The sequence below is a fragment of the Xenopus laevis genome, chromosome 2S, assembly GCF_017654675.1.
Source record: "Xenopus laevis strain J_2021 chromosome 2S, Xenopus_laevis_v10.1, whole genome shotgun sequence".
Lineage (NCBI taxonomy): Eukaryota > Metazoa > Chordata > Amphibia > Anura > Pipidae > Xenopus > Xenopus laevis.
This window is the reverse complement of record NC_054374.1, coordinates 10,799,360-10,816,943: the sequence shown is the minus strand read 5'-3', so window position 1 is coordinate 10,816,943 and position 17,584 is coordinate 10,799,360. Positions and strand designations below refer to the sequence as shown.

At 38.6% G+C, this 17,584-nt stretch overlaps 1 protein-coding gene across 3 annotated transcripts in view; it reads left to right on the top strand.

Annotated features, from left to right (window-relative positions):
• robo1.S (roundabout guidance receptor 1 S homeolog) overlaps window positions 1-17,584 on the top strand; it is a 289,278-nt gene that overhangs the window by 265,712 nt on the left and 5,982 nt on the right. For all 3 annotated transcript variants that reach the window (XM_041583366.1, XM_018248847.2, XM_018248846.2), the window contains 7 exons: window positions 2,303-2,457; window positions 4,618-4,950; window positions 11,264-11,371; window positions 12,873-13,017; window positions 14,227-14,472; window positions 15,053-15,462; window positions 16,296-16,448. In XM_041583366.1, the coding sequence (XP_041439300.1) occupies window positions 2,303-2,457; window positions 4,618-4,950; window positions 11,264-11,371; window positions 12,873-13,017; window positions 14,227-14,472; window positions 15,053-15,462; window positions 16,296-16,448 (1,550 nt within the window). The remainder of the gene's footprint in view (window positions 1-2,302; window positions 2,458-4,617; window positions 4,951-11,263; window positions 11,372-12,872; window positions 13,018-14,226; window positions 14,473-15,052; window positions 15,463-16,295; window positions 16,449-17,584) is intronic.

Below are 17,584 nucleotides of genomic sequence, written 5' to 3'. Positions count from 1 at the left end.
AAAAAAAAATGAATATTAAAAAAAAAAAATTAAAGTTGGTGCTGCTGAACTACTAGGAGCAGCAGATTAGCACACCAGTCCCACTCCCCAACACTGCTAGACTAATAGCACTGGGCTCTTATAGTAGTAGTAGTAGTAGTAGTAGTAAAACAACAAAAAAATAAATAAAAGCAGTCCTTACAAGGACTACTGTTATTGCAGCAGTCAGCAGATGAGATCAGAAGCAGGACAGCTGCCCACTGCAGCTACATACAGAGCACTGCAGTAGAAGGTAGATTACTAGCCAGCAAAGCTACCTAAGCTAAAATGTCCCTCAAACCCTGCAGACTTCTGTCCCTCCAATAACAGAGCAGTATCAAAACGATTACTAGCCAGCAAACTTTCAACTGTCCCTGAAATCACTAACAGGCAGCAGCTCTCTCCCTACACTATCTCTTCAGCACACACAGGCAGAGTGAAAAAACGCTGCAGGGCTTCGGTTTTTATAGGGAAGGGGAGTGGTCCAGGGGAGAGCTTCCTGATTGGCTGCCATGTACCTGCTGGTCTGGGGTGAGAGGGCAAAAAAAAGCGCCAACAATGGCGAACCCAAAATGGCGAACGTCGCGCGACGTTCGCGAACTTCCGGCGAGCGCGAACACCCGATGTTCGCGCGAACAAGTTCGCCGGCGAACAGTTCGCGACATCTCTAATTAGGACATGCTTAAGCCTGATGCGTTTCTGGTGGGCACTTACTCATAGGCTCAAAGCTCAAGGCCTTTGTTAGAGACCCTGTTGGGCCAAACACAGCAGCATGTCTTTACCTATGAATCTGTCTCTTTATTGGGTCTCCGGTGAGTTTTGTAGGCATTTGTAGGCAAACCTGTAAAATGTGGGTTTCATTTCTACTAGGCTATAAAAGTTTCTAAAAACTGTAGTGTCTGTATAATCCTTGGATTTCTCTTGCTGCAAATCCAAATGGCTTATGGGTATCCAAAGCATTTCTGATATATCTTAACCATCATAAATCTCAGCCTTCTCTTTGTGAGGCTTCTCCTTAAAATGTGGCTTCGTTTTTATGAAATACAACTCCATTCCTTGCTCGCATTGTTCTAGGCCTTCTACTTTCCACTACCTAATATGTCATCTGATGTGTGTTTCTTTGAACTATCCGGGACACACATAGGCCATTGAGTAGATCATGAAATTCTACGCACTGATAGGATCTTTATAAACATTGCACCCAAATAAATGTTCAGGACATAAACTGCATTCTAGGCACGACTTTTCTTGCAGTGCAAATAAATGAACCCCAATGTTTTCATATATCTGTAAACTTCTTATGAGCTTATGGGGGCAATTTCTAAATGCTTAACCACCTACTGGGACTAGAACCCAAATACCTGAAAATACTAGGAAAATTAGGGTTGATGCTATTTTGTCTAAGCCTACTTCCCTCAAAGTGTATAAAAGTTTATAAAAATGTTCCTTTATACTTTGACTTTAAGTATTTGAAAGTATGAGTCATTCTATTTGCAGAATTCCAAGACTTCTAAACTTTGATGGAATTGATCCAACTGGCAGACAAGATGGATTGACTTGAAAGGGGACTATCGAGAAAATAAAAAATGAATGAATAGAAGCCTCTGCATACTGAAATAAGAAGTTTTCTAAATACAATCAATTAAATATTCTGTACTGTTTCTTAAATAATCCGGTTTATGTTCACTTTTCCTCTCTCAGCATCTGTTTCTCTCTTTTCGTGCAGGAGTTGGGTATCAGAGACAGTTAGATCCAATATATCTTATAGGGGGGGGGCTCATTTTGCCTACAAGATGTATTAGAGCTCACTCTATTAAAATCACCAGACATCTTGTCTCTCTATATGCAGGATTTGTGCAAAAGGCAGTTATTTTGTTGGATTTTGTTTGTACTGGAATTTGTTATTTAAATGAGCTCTAATACGTCTTCTAAGCAAAAGGAGCCCCCCTATTAGATATATTGGATCTGTCAATGAATTTCTGACACCCAACTCCTGCATGAAGACAGAATGAATAGAAACAGACGCTGAGAGAAGGATAGTGAATATGACCTTGATTATTTCAGAAACAATGCAGAATATTTAATTGATTATATTTAGAAAGTTTCTTATTTCAGTGTGATGGAGGTTATATTAAATTTTAATTTTCATAATAGTTCCCCATTAACACAGGGGGGTTTCTACTCTAGATTTCACAGCCTACTTTCATAAACGATTCATTATGTTGCAAAATTATGATTCATTATATTTCACTTATCTAACATCTTCAAACTTATTTACTTCTAGGCCTGGGCTCTTAAATATTTCGGAACCTGCTACTCAGCCATGGCTGGCAGATACCTGGCCAAACACTGGAAATAATCACAATGAATGCCCCATCAACTGCTGCACCTCTGGGAATGGAAACAGTGACAGCAACCTCGCCACTTACAGTCGTCCAGGTTAGACCAGTAGAGGAGACAATGGAGTATAGAATGTGAATGATGGGGATGGGGTCATTGGTTTCTAAACGCAGAGCTCATCTTGTGGCTTTTTGAAGTTATGAAGATTACTACCCACTATATAATCAATTGAGAACATTTTTCTAGTCACATGACCTGTTTTAGAACATCCCCTTAGAACATCCCCTTTAAAGGGATACTGTCATGGGAAAAAACATTTTTTTCAAAACACATCAGTTAATAGTGCTGCTCCAGCAGAATTCTGCACTGAAATCCATTTCTCAAAAGAGCAAATAGATATTTTTTTTTTTTAAAATCTGACATGGGGCTAGACATATTGTCAATTTCCCAGCTGCCCAAGTCATATGGCTTGTGCTCTGATAAACTTCAATCACTCTTTACTGCTGTACTGCAAGTTGGAGTGATATCCCCCCCTCCCTTCCCCCCCCCCCCAGCAGCCAAACAAAAGAACAATGGGAAGGTAACCAGATAACAGCTCCCTAACACAAGATAACAGCTGCCTTGTAGATCTAAGAACAACACTCAATAGTAAAAACCCATGTCCCACTGAGACACATTCAGTTACATTGAGAAGGAAAAACAGCAGCCTGCCAGAAAGCATTTCTCTCCTGAAGTGCAGGCACAAGTCACATGACCAGGGGCAGCTGGGAAATTGACAAAATGTCTAGCCCCATTTTAGATTTCAAAATTGAATATAAAAAAATCTGTTTGTTCTTTTGAGAAATGGATTTCAGTGCAGAATTCTGCTGGAGTAGCCCTATTAACTGATGCGTTTCGAAAAAAAAACATGTTTTCCGATGACAGGATCCCTTTAACCATAACATCATGGTAGGCACTGGGTTGAATAAATTGGTGTGACTGCCTAATAATATATTGGTCCACATTAGTATTTACTCACATAATGGTCTACTCACCCAACTGCCATTGGAAATATCACCATAGTAATTTTTTGCAGCTGTGTCCATGATGTTACAGGGTCAATAGACAAAGGAGGAAAATCAGAAATTAAGAAACACATTTTAAGACAGCATTCAATTCCAACAAAAATGTCCTACAAAAAGCTTGGAAGACAAAGCACTCAAAATTGTCACCTTAACACTGATTACCCTTTTTCTTCTGTTTCTTTCAATTACTAATAAATAGAATACAAGTCACTTGGCGTGAATAGTTTTTATGGAAACATAGGACCGATATATTGTTTCATATGCCTTAATTAGATGTGAGGCATTGCCTATGCGTTTGCTAATAAAAGAAAGTTATTTTTCTTCTCCAGGGTTCAAAATTTAAGACAGGATTTGGATATGTTAATTTCAGTGGTATTATACGTGAATTATCCCAGGATTTTACAGGAGAGAGAGGGGCAGCCAGACTTTCAGGACCTGTAATTGTACCACAAGTTTTAATTAACCTATATAATATTTTTTTAATGGTAGATTATTTGAAAGAATGGAAAAAAAAACTAGATTAGGCATGTTGAATTACATTTTAAATGACAAGCTTGTGGATTTAATTACATTTAATCACGGGACAGGCATTAAAAGTCAATGTAATATAAAGGACATTTCCATATTAAACCTAGGTATGATTAGTGGTGGGACGTACTCCTCTATGATTATAGGAATGACTATAAGGCATGGAAATTAGGTTCAATTTGGCCTTATACAGTCTAAGATTTATACTATAAATGTGTAATGAACATGAATCAAGCACACAGCAGGACTGAGTTTTGGCTCTGGTAAGCGAGCCTTGTCAGGACTAAGTGGTTTTGATATGGTTTCCTTCTTGGACTGCTATGGGAGTCTGTAGGACACCCCATTTAGTCAATTATCTTGCAGGACAATCTGGCTTAATGAACAGAACCAGTCTGGTTGAACTGGATGTTCCTTTTTACTATCCAGAACCACTTACCATTCTCAATATACTTTTGCCTGTTTGGGTTTCTCCATGAGCATTTATTTGCCATTTTTCATTCACATGCAAAAAACCCCACAAAAAATAGTATAATGAGCTTTAAGATATCCATATAATGTCTTGGAATTTTATTTTAATAACAGTATATATATATATTATACTCAAGCACATCAAAATTCCAGGCAAAGTTGCAATGAAAAAAATCTGTTTGTGTTCTGTTTGGAGCAGCTGACTGCATAGCAAATTACAACAATCAGTTGGACAGCAAACAGACTAACCTGATGGTGCCTGATTCGGCTGTTTATGGGGACGTTGACTTAAGCAACAAGATCAATGAGATGAAAACCTTCAACAGCCCCAATGTGAAAGACGGGAGGTTCATCAATCCAGCTGGCCAGCCCACCCCTTATGCCACCACTCAGCTCATCCAGTCGAACATTAGCAACATCAACACGTCTGCTGGTGACATTGACGAAAAACACTGGAAGCCTCCCTGTCTGCAGAAACCGGATGTTACCCCAATGCAGTATAACATCATGGAGCAAAACAAAATCAACAAAGGTGAATGGAATGTGTAAAATAGCAAGATCAATGCTTAATGCCCATAAATGCACCACTATGAGTAAATGTCCAATATTAACGGCAATGAAGAAAAAGGGAAGAAATATACTGACATTTCTCCCCAGTCCATGGGTGCATAAACGTAACAAAAATCAAAAATTTCCGTTTTTCTTCAAAAGAAATAGCCAAAAATGTAATTAAAAGTTCAATCCATTTAGTAGGACATACAGGTGAAGGCCTGACGTGTTTCGTGCCTGTTGGGGCACTTTCTCATATGAGGATGTACCCCAACAGGCACAAAATGTGTCAGGCCTTCATCTGTATGTCCTAATAAATGGATTGAACTTTTAATTACATTTTTGGAAATTAAATTAAAAGTTCGTGCCTGTTGAGTGCCCCAACAGGTACAAAATGCATCAGACCTTCACCTGTGTGTCCTAATAATTGGATTGAACTTTTAGTTGCATTTTTGGAAATTAAATTAAAAGTTCAATCCATTTTAGAGGACATAGAGGTGAAGGCCTGACGCTTTTCGTGCCTGTTGGGGGCACTTACTCATATGAGGAAGTGCCCCAACAGGCACGAAATGTGTCAGGCCTTCACCTGTATGTCCTAATAAATGGATTGAACGTTTAATTACATTTTTGGAAGTTCAATCCATTTATTAGGACATACAGGTGAAGGCCTGACGTGTTTCGTGCCTTTTGGGGCACTTACTCATATGAGTAAGTGCAACTGCTGGCAATGGGTGGAATTCCGCCCCAGTCTTCTGCTACTCTAGGCCCAGGTCTTTGTTGCCTGCCCCCACCTAGTGGTGTGGACATTTAGGACAATAAGACATAGTTTAGATTTCAAATAAGATTTGTTTAATTGAATTGCACACTGGGCCAAAGCACCCACAAATCCAACAGAAAAAACAGGTGAAAACTAACCAGGAAAAAAGATTTGTCCAATAGCTCATTCCCTCATGGGTGAATTTGTCCCTTTTGGCTGAAAATTTTGCGGCGAAATGGGGAAAATTTGACAAAACACATTGAAGTCAACGGGCGTCATTATTATTTTGACATGCGTCATTTTTGGCGGCCGCGTCGATTTTTATACGTGCGCCTATTCCAAATGCATTAAAGTCAATGGGCACCCGAACAATTTTGACGCACTGCAAATTTTTATTTTTCATTTTTTGCAAATGTATTCGCAGAAATTCTTTGCAAATTCGCGCATCACTAATTCCTAGACATTCTCATGTCACATGATTTCATTCTATAATCCCTGCCCTGCACCACTCTGACTCACTTTGTAGCGACAGCTGCTGCCTCTGTAAAACAGATCCTTTTTTATCAGACAATCTGTCCCTTTAAATAAAGTCTGCAAATACCATCGCCTGCTCTTTTCTCTAGCAGGAACTAATATGTCTGTATTAATGTCCCTTTAAATTCTCTTGTGTACAGCTGGAGTGCTCCCTGTTTGCCTCTGCTTGTTATTACTTTTATTGGGAGGTGAAGTCTTCAGGGGGATCTTGGCTTTAGATCTTTTTAATAATGGCGAGCCGCGGCTCCTATTCTCCCGGAGCACACGCAGAACCATTGTACTACTATGCATGTAAATTCCGAAGCAGCAGATTAACAATGTCACAAAGTTAATTAGCACTCGGCTAACCTTTGCAACTGAATTTAGTTGAGCAAATAATAAACCGCTGATAAAATCAAATATAAGAAAATGAATACGGCAAGATTTGATCTAAATGCTAGAGAGCGTGAGAGATTGGCTGGAAGACGGAGAACATATTTAATTCATGAGGAAGATACAATACAATCAGAGTCATCAGAACATCTGATTAAACACAGATCACAATCCCAATCTTCATGTCTAACGGAGACTTCATTATCCTCTAGAAAAAGAAAAACATCCAGGTGAATTTACTGCGCTCTCCTCCATATTGGAGTCTATGCATAATACACCCCCCCCCCTATAATGGTTTATGTCCATCGTAAATCACAAGCCACTTGAAAAAAAGAAAAAATCAAATTGGGCAATCTATAAATAATCGTTGAAATTTGAAATAAAATTGAAAATTGAATTGTAACCGTGAACATTAAAGGGTATGTTTAAGACAAAAGAAAATGGAGTTGCAGATGCTGTTCCCAGCCAAGGGCAGAACCGTGAAATTTGCTTTAATAACATGACTTGCAAATGTGCTGTCCCTGCCGAGGAACCAAACCGTGCCAACTCTGAACTATGAAATATATATATATATATATATATATATATATATATATATATCTTGGTGATCAGCTCTGTATTAAAACCTGATGGCGTTCCAACAAGAGCCTTTGTTTCGACTGCAGCCGTATAGCCTATTCTGTGTGCAGTTTGCAATGGGCTGTGTCCATCTTGTGTGACATTTCCAATTTTTTATTTTTGTCCATTTTTTCCCCATGGAAATAGTCCTTTAAAATAAAACATAGAATGACTGTTAGGGGCCAATTCATTAACTTTGAGTGAAGGATTCGAAGTAAAAAAACTTTGAATTTCGAAGTGTTTTTTTGTCTACTTCGACCATCGAATGGGCTACTTCGACCTTCGAATCGAATGATTCGAACTAGAAATCATTCGACTATTCGACCATTCGATAGTCGAAGTACTGTCTCTTTAAGAAAAAACTTCGACACCCTAGTTCGCCACCTAAAAGCTACCGAACCCAATGTTAGCCTATGGGGAAGGCCCCCATAGGCTTGCCTAAGTTTTTTTGGTCGAAGGATAATCCTTCGATCGTTGGATTGAAATCCTTCGATTCGTTCGATTCGAAGGATTTTATCGTTCGATTGAACGATTATTCCTTTGATCGTACGATCGCAGTATTTGCGCAAAAAAGATTTTCATTCCTAGTCGAATAACGAGGGTTAATTAACCCTCAATATTCAACCTTTGATGAATTTGCCCCCTAGAGTAATGATGAACCCATTGTATATATATAAGGCCACATTTCTTTATTTTAAGGAATACCATTCTGAATAAAATGTCAGGGATGACTAAAATCCACTTCATTGTACAATATTTATATATCTATTACAATATATAACTATTGGCAATAGTATTCAGGAGCAAGTATGGAGAGGGAAATGGTTTCAGGATTGTCCTTGAATAGTTGAATAGCTTCAATGTCACTTTATATCGGATATTGCTGACCTTGTTCTGTTCATGCCCCCTTGAGGCCCAACATTTGGCCAGGTCATAATAAGCTGCAAACATATACAATGAAACCTCAATTTTACATGCCCTCATTTTATGTTTTCCCTCATTTAACACTGTTTTTTGTGGTCCCACCAATATATAATGTATAATACATTTCCCTGATTTTACATTTTCCCAGATTTTACACCATTTTGAAAAATACTGTAAAAAATTTGCTGTATCAGCCATAGTTCCAACATATAACATAAAGAAATCCTCAACTTTAAATTTCACGCAGTATGCAAATTAACCTGAGCGCAAGACCTCTAGCAAATTTGCGCTAGGCAGAAATGAACGCTAATGCATCTTCGCTTCGAATTGTTCTCATTGCCGAAGTAACTCTGGCGAAAAGTTGCAAGTGTTCGATGCCCAGGACAAAACTCCGCTCTTTAGTGAATTAACGTTGTCTGAGCAAATTTTCACTGGCGAAGTGTAGCAATGGGTGCAAATCAGTCGCTGTCGACTTTTTGCTGGTTAATAAATTTGCTGCATGAAGAGAGGAGATAGGCCCCAACAGGAAATGTAGACAAATACAAGATTCCTCAGCACTCAACCCATTATCAATATATTTAAGACAGAGACATTTTGTGCTACTGCTACTGAAAAATGCCTTACCCTTTAAACAAAACAGGGATTGTTTGTCCATATATTGCAATATATTTAAGCTGAACAACTACGTCAAAGTCATCCCATCTGGCCAGTCCTATGCTCAATTTTCATCTGATTCATTAAGAATTCAATTGCATATGCACAAAATGTCTCTGTCTTAAGTATGTTGATAATGGGTTATCATGAGTGCTGAGGACTCTTGTATTTGACTATATGTATTTTGTGGTCACAGCCTCATTGCACCCCCGCCTAATGGTTTTAAAAATTAGTGGTGAGCACAACTTTCCCTTGTTTCCAACATGAAATGTACCATCAATAAAGAACCTGTTTACTGGGCATCTTCTAAACATGGACAAATATTTCCCCCTTAGGTAAATGATATTGTTCTAGGGTAAATGCTAGACCAGTTAGAATACAGAAGGAACAGTCTTTTTCTTTCAGTAACTTGTATGAAAGCCACCCTGCAACATCCCAGCAGGCTCCATTCCTTCCTGCAGACCTTGAAGGACTCCCTGAAGATCTTTCTTTTCAAGGAAGGATATTTGACAGCATGTAGCAGCTCCAAAGACAATACAATACATGCAGTGCTAACAATCACGGCTGAAAATTATTTTCAAATGTTACACAAGGCACAGGGTATATTCACCCTCAGACCCGTGGGACTGCAAGAGCAATAAATCACAGCACAGCAGCTTCTTTTCCACCAGCATACCTTAAAGCTGGGGTCACTTTGTGGCAACATATGTCGCTCATGTGACACAGGCTTATTAACTGCGCTGCCCATTTCTGTATATATTTTTTTTCCTTTCTAAGCTTAATGATATTTTTAGAGGCATTATCTGAAACACATGGCCTCCAGATATTGCTGAAGGATAACTCCTGCTGGCTGCCTGACTGATGGAAGTGGTCGTTCAGTAACAGCTGGAGAGACGTATGTCTGACATTCCTGCTTTAGAGTGTTATTAGTAGAGTGCGAGAGATAGAAATAAAATGAGAAGCATTCCCTGCCTGCACTGGTACGGAACAGCAAACTCTATTAAGCCGTTATGACTGTATTAGGTAAATAGCTTGATACTGATGATAGTTCCCCTTTAATGCTGGGGGTCATACTCCTGTTTTGCTGATGCCAGAATTTAACAAATGAATCAATTACATTTTCAGTGTAATAGAAAACACAGTTACCAAATATATCAAAGACCCAAGAACTATCTCCTTGCTGCACATTTATCCTCCTGCTCCCGACTGCCCTTTGCACTAGTGATGTGCGGGTCGAGAATTTCCCGACCCTAACCCGCCTGCTCCCTACCCACACCCGACCCGGGTCGCTGCTCCCCTTTATTTATAGACCCGCGCCCAACCCGCCCTGCAGTGACGTCACGAAAGGGGCGGGACAGACGGAAGTCTGTAAATTCCGGAAGCCGACAGTACTAGGTTGCGGGCAGGGAGAGCAGGAGAAGAGCTTGACCCGCATCCGCCCACGACCCACGCATTTTATCCAGGGGTCTGCCCGATCCCGCCCCCCGCGGGCCTCGGGTCTGCCCGCACATCACTACTTTGCACTGATTAGAGAATATGCCTTCAGACTAGTGATGGACGAATAAGTCCCGTTTTGTTTAAGTAAAAATTTGTGAATTTACCTTGAAAATTGCGAAACGCATTATTTTGATGCACGTCAACTTTGACGCCCGCAACAATTTTTAAACTCGCACCTATTTTGTCCAAATGCATTAAAGTCAAAGGGCATCTGAATAATTTTGACGTGCGGAATTTTTATGCGCATGCTTATTCTGATGCACACCCATATTTTTTTGAAGCGGCGGATTTTTCGCTGGCGAATTTTCGCTACAGTTTTACAAATGTGTTGCCTGGCGGCGAAATGCAGAATTTCGCTGTGAATTTGCACCTGAGGAATTTATTCGCCCATCACTACTTCAGACTAACAGTGGGCAGCAGTACTATGAATATATTATATGGACATTATTATTATTATGTATTATGTAAATATGGACATTTTTATGTATCTGTTTCAGCGCTTTTTGACTATTAGTTCTTTTTGTATTGTACTTCTAACAGAGGATGTTCTTTTAGTGCCCTAGATACATGGAGTGTGTGAAGGGTGGGCAGGGTGGTAGGTACAAGAAGTTACTTATTTATGCACTTTATGCACTTGTTTGAAAAGGCTCCCCTTATATTGTACTGTTTTTAATTTAGGGTGGTCATTGGAAGATTTTGTGGTTTGTGTGCATAAAATATGTTCTGCACACACCTCAGTTGTTTTGTATACTGTGTTCACCCACAGGAGAGCGGATTTAAGAAGGAGCATAGCTCATTTAATGATACATAACTGAATTAATTCTTTTATATATTGACAATGGTGGGAAGGTTATATTGCAAGTTCATAAATGTGTTAATGTTTTGCCTCCTTTAAATGAAAAGGAGATACATCATATATTATTTCTGTACCCTATTGCAGATTACCGTGCTTCAGACACCATTCCTTCCACCATTCCCTACAACCAGTCCCATGACCAGAGTGCCGGAGGTTCTTACAACAGTTCAGACCGGGGGAGCAGCACCTCTGGTGAGTATGGGGTATATTATATTTAAGCATATAAAATGTTCCTGGGGGCATAAAAGGGCTGTGATTGGCCATTTGGTAGCCCCTGTTTGGACTGGATTCCTTCAGGAGTCCATGTTTGGCAGTCCACCTGGTTTTTATACAACCAAAACTTGGAATTCAAAAATAAGCCCCTGCTTTGAGGCCATTGGGTTGATGATCAACATGTTGCTTGCAAACCACTGGTTGCGGAACACTGCTCTAGAGATGATACACAATATACAATTTTGTCTGTACAGGTATAGGATCCCTTATCCGGAAACCCGATATCCAGAAAGCTCCGAATTACAGAATGGCTGTCTCCCATAGACTCCATTTTATCCAAATAATCCAAATTTTTAAAAAATTTTCTCTCTAATAATAAAACAGTAGCTTGTACTTGATCCCAACTAAGATATAATTAATCCTTATTGGAAGCAAAACCAGCCTATTGGGTTTATTTAATGTTTAAATGAATTTCTAGTAGACTTAAGGTGTGCAGACCCAAATTATGGAAAGATATGTTATCCGGAAAACCCCAGGTCTCGAGCATTCTGGATAACAGGTCCCATACCTGTATTAAGAGTTCCTAGTGCACATTGGTCATGTTTGGTTCATGGCTGACTCTTTAATAACATCTGCATGACCCCTACTTAACCCACACACAAGCAGACTATTCCGTTTTAGCTGTAGTAATTGTAATGGCTATTCTTGACCTCTATAGGAAGTAGAGTAGGAAAAGTAGAGCCTCTTGCCAACTGCTTAGATGATTGTTTCTTTAGATAAAACTCAAGATGAACGGAAACCCTTTACAGTTGCAGAAGTAGACTGTTACCTCAGATCTGTATGGCATGTGCAGGTGCTTTGAGGAACATACAGTCAAGAGTTTGACCATGTTGGCTGCTCTACATTATTTCCTGTCCCCATAAACTCAACATGTGCAGATCGAAGCTAGAATCTGGTAACAATGGGAGAGGGAAATCTCATAAACTTTTATTTATCAATATTAATGGGAATGATCAAATTAAGACCACTTTAACTTTTCTCACTGGAATGTATAATTTAATTGCGCCTAAAGCAATGCCGGACAAGTACAAATGAAAAATATTCAGCGGCTTAATGCAAGAGTGAAACATTAATAGATCATATAGAGATCATATTGTGTTTTAGGTCACGGCAATTAAATAATAAAAATGCACTTGAGAAAATATGTCTACAGCTCATTTATTTTAGATGATAATCTATAATGCAATTAATTGCTAGACTGGGATCACTGTAAATGCTGTTGCTTGTAAAAATCATTTGTGACTTTATTTCTCTTTAGGTATTTATTAGCTATTAACATAATAAATCTGCTGCTGTGTAAGTTATGTCTATCCTATTTTTCCCAGAGATTAATATTTGTTGTTTTAATTGTAAAAAATGTTTCTGTAAATGGCAAGTGTGCCATAATAATAATAATAATAGTTATTTTTGTTCATTCTAGGGAGCCAAGGTCATAAGAAGAATACTCGTACCCCAAAAGTATCAAAGCAGGCTGGCATGAACTGGGCCGATCTCTTGCCCCCACCACCCGCTCATCCACCACCACATGGTGTCACTGAAGACTATACTTTGTCAGCAGATGAAAGGTAATTAAATGCATAATCATTAGAACCCAATACCATCCTTGTTACTGCTTGTGTGACTTCATGACCTGCCTCCTTTTACCTGTATTGAGTCACAGTTGGAAGGGACTGAGAATGAAATTTATAAAGAATGTCAAATACATGTTCCATACCTGAAACCTTTATCTTCATTGTTTTGAAGGCAAATTGATGTATGTCCCCACCCACGCCTTCCCCCAAACCACAGTTACCTGTCGCTTGGTACTGCCATAATATTAACTGATATTGTGGTCCAAGATGTAATTTTCCCATAAAAGAGTTCTGCACTTTATTTCCACATCTGTTTCAAGATGGTAGAGCCTCCTACAAATTATTGTGTAACACTTCTGTACTGTGACATTAAGAGGGTTATTTATTAAAGTCCAATTTTTACTGGTCTGACTTTTAAAGGGGAAAAACAATGTTTTTGTAGACCAAACCCTCCCATTTTTCATGATTTATTAAACCCCGATGGTGTTAAAAGTCCGAATAAAAAAAGTACTCTAACTCAGACCTGCTGAGTTCATGTAGCAGTCAATGGCTATCCTGAACTGCTCTGGGTTTCGTTCAATAATCAGAAGATTTCAGGGTTTTCGGGTGTCAAATTTAAAAAAGTCACAGGTTTCAGGCGTCAAATCTGAAAAGGTCACCGTTTTCATCGACAAATCTAAAAAATACGTAAAATTTGGATTTTTTTCACTATATTTTAACCGCACAAGACATTTTCAGAAAAAATTATTGATAAATAGTGGGAAAAAGTCTGTGCGGACTTGGTCAGAGTAGTTTTCATAAAATAGTGAGAACTTTTCGGCTTTTAATAAATAACCCCCTAACAGTTGTCTTGTCCTATAACGTATGGAAGTTTTATTTAATTTCCTGATGATTCTGGTATGCTTGTGCTTTGTGCATGTGTATATGTGTGTGTTTTGTGTGTATACCAACTGCATAGAGTTTTCACATATGTGAGGCTATCCATAGGCAAGTTCCCCTTCCAAATGGATTTCATGGGACTAGAAATATCTTGAGGCAATCATTGCACCAAAGAACTGTGACTGTGTGTTTGTGGGATAAGTTGCAGCAAGAGATCAACATGTTGGATGCCTGTGTTATTGAAATAAACACAGACAACAGCCAGATTATAGAGACTTTTAAGAAATAATCAGCTGTTTGCTTTGTCTTTAAATAATCATGTAGCTATGACAGAGAGTTACCTTGCCCAATACCACCTACAAGAATGTATCTCCAGCAAGATGAACTGGAAGAGGAAGATGAAAGGGGTCCAACACCTCCAATAAGAGGAGCTGCCTCTTCTCCTGCTGCTGTGTCCTACAGCCATCAGTCCACTGCTACTCTTACCCCATCACCTCAGGATGAACTCCAACCAATGCTTCAGGACTGTCCAGAGGACATTGGTCATCCTCAGCATCAGCTAGAAAGAAGGTAAACAGATTCATATTGAAGAGAAGAATTTTGAACCTGCGTCTCAGTTGATGTTGCCAAATACTCTAACAGCATGGATGGAAATACAGTTAAGGAATAAGCTGGACATGTTACATGTTGTCCAGATACCCACAATACAGGCAGCAGTATTTAAATTAGGGAAGTACTTCCATAGAAGGCTTATATAGTTATCCATTAACTCAAATTGAAAACTTTGACATAAGGTCAACTTCTCACCACCTCCAAACCCCTATGCTCCTAATGGATGAGGTTTCTTAACCTCATCGCCTCTATCCGCCCATTTTCCTAGAAATGGACCCTTTATTGTTTCAGTTCCCCTCAATTTAAGCTACCATGAGACCCTAGTAACTATTGTATATGTGATAGTCTAAGAGAGATTCTAACTATAGTAGACATTGAAATCGAACTGTTAATTGAATGATGTGATACTAAAATGAAGGCAGACTTTACCCAACTCTAATAATCAGCTTCATTTTCTGCAGTCTTCTAACACTATTTGAGATGCAGGTTATGGATTCTACCCTTTTCCCTTTAAATGTGTAATTTTTTTTATATGCAGGCGTCATCAAATAAGTCCTCCTCCACCTCCAAGGCCCATTTCCCCAACGCATACATATGGATATATATCTGGACCAATAGTCTCCGATATGGACACTGATGTACCTGAAGAGGAAGGGGATGATGGGGAAATGGAAGTCACGAAGATGCAAAGTCGCAGACTTCTTTTGCGTGGCCTGGAGCAGACACCTGCTTCCAGTGTTGGAGACCTAGAAAGTTCTGTGACTGGTTCCATGATCAATGGATGGGGCTCAGCTTCTGAAGAAGACAATGTATCCAGCGGACGATCCAGTGTCAGTTCATCAGATGGATCATTTTTCACAGATGCGGATTTTGCACAGGCTGTTGCCGCCGCTGCAGAATATGCTGGCCTTAAAGTAGCAAGGCATCAAATGCAGGAAGCAGCAGGAGGTGGGTTTCGTAAGTTGTGTCCCAGATAAAGGATAGCAAATTCAAGCAATATAAAAAAGTATCATTGATACAAGCATGACTTAAACCACTGATTACAAGTTCATTCATGGAAAAACCCAATGATGAGCTGTTGAACGGCTATAGTCTCATGACTCTCCATCATTAAGTAATAATGGAAGCTGATTGCCATATAGCTTTTAATTCTTTCACAGACGAACCTCCTTTCTCCACAATTTAGTTCTTTGGTGCACAAGGCTCTTTGATAGAGGCACTTTAAAATGTTGGAAATTGCCTTGCATGCTGTGACCCATAATTGTCCAATACTCTATCTGCCATAGATTTTATATATTAGCTTAGTTTTTCCATATATATTGTACATATTTTTTTAAAAAGCTTTAAATAAAAAACAGTTTTTACTAGGGAAGCATGAATAATATCATTATGCTTTATCTAAATTCTGAGTTTGCGCAGTATGATTTTAAAAAGCAGCAAAGGAAAATGTTGGTGTTGCATTGTAAATAGAGTGCTATTAAACTGTTGCGATATCTTGCATGCAGATGAAAGTTCGAGAGGAGATTCTTCAGAACAGAGATGATTTTTTAGTATGTCAAGTAAATAAAACAGGATGCCAAGAAATATGCCATATCAAGAGATATTGAGCCAAAATATAGGATGTATCAAATGCAATGACGTGGTGTTGAGTCTCTCATTCCAGCTGTTGCTTCGTGATATTGGGATTTGTCGTTCAACAACAGCTGCAGTGACACAAATGGGCCATTTCTAATGTCTAACTACATTATACTGACTTACAATATCATGTCTTTGTCTCCCAGGTCGAAGACGTTTCCACGCATCTCACTGTCCAAGACCAACAAGCCCAGTGTCAACAGACAGCAACGTGAGTACTGCTGTCATACAGAAAAGCCGTCCTGCCAAAAAACAAAAACACCAGCAGGGACATCTTCGGAAAGAAGTTTATACAGATGGTGAGAATCAGTTAAATGTAACACAGAGGTTTTATCACAATGTGATCCTATTAATACTGTGTCCTGAGATAACATTCTACCTCTGTCGTTGAAAACCTCCTTACTGTTGTTTTTTTATGAAAAAATGTAATGTGGACATTGTATATAATATATAATTGATTTTTATGCAACATAATCTTTTTCAGAATACCTGCAGAGCAAATAATAATAATTATAATAATAATAAATATTGATAACTGATCTAAACAGTTTCTGTCGCAAACTTCAGTTTCATTTTTACTTATATGGACTGTGGATTTCTGAAACTTTTTTATTTTAGAGACATAATTTGCAGATTATGTTTATCTTTACATTTCTTAAAAATTCTGCTACAGAATTGTGGTAAATATTAATGATTTTTTGTGGGGTTTTTTTTTTTAATGCCAAGGGCATGTAAGAGCCGGGAAAAATACTTTTCAAGGGTGATTATAAAAGGAACCTCATTGGATTAGTTTAATTGTAATTCTTGAGTCCATTAACTAATTAATACTAATTGGGACATTTATACAGTATATACATATATATAATTTATAAAAATCAATTTATGAATTACATAAGGATTAAGCATTTCATTGTTTTATTGATAGGCAGCCCACATGAATGTAATTATTTTGATGGTCCTTTTGTCGACACTAAGTGCTCTTTTGCAACCAACCAATTACTCACATTTAACCATGTTGCCAAATTTATCCATATTACCACAGCAGTCAGATAAGTTCTTACTGATAGTAACTGATATTTTCTAATACAAATTTGAAAAAAAAAATAGAAATGCCTTAACTTTTCTGGCGGAAAGTGTAAGTTATGCATTGTTTATTGTATAATGCCATTCATTAATTAATCCTTCATTATGTTACTCTTTGGAATTTTATGATTGTTTAATTGTATTTCAATATTTTTATTTTATTTGATGCAATAAATGCCAGGGGCGATTCTCAACCACCTTGACACATTGAGGTGATGGCCACCCTCCATCCCACGCCTTTTTTTCCCAGGGGCATCCGTTTGGGCCCAGGGGGCTCCACAACACTAGTGCAGAGAGTGCAATTGTGCGCTCTTGCCTAAAAGGGCCAAATTTCTTGTTTAAAAACCAAAAA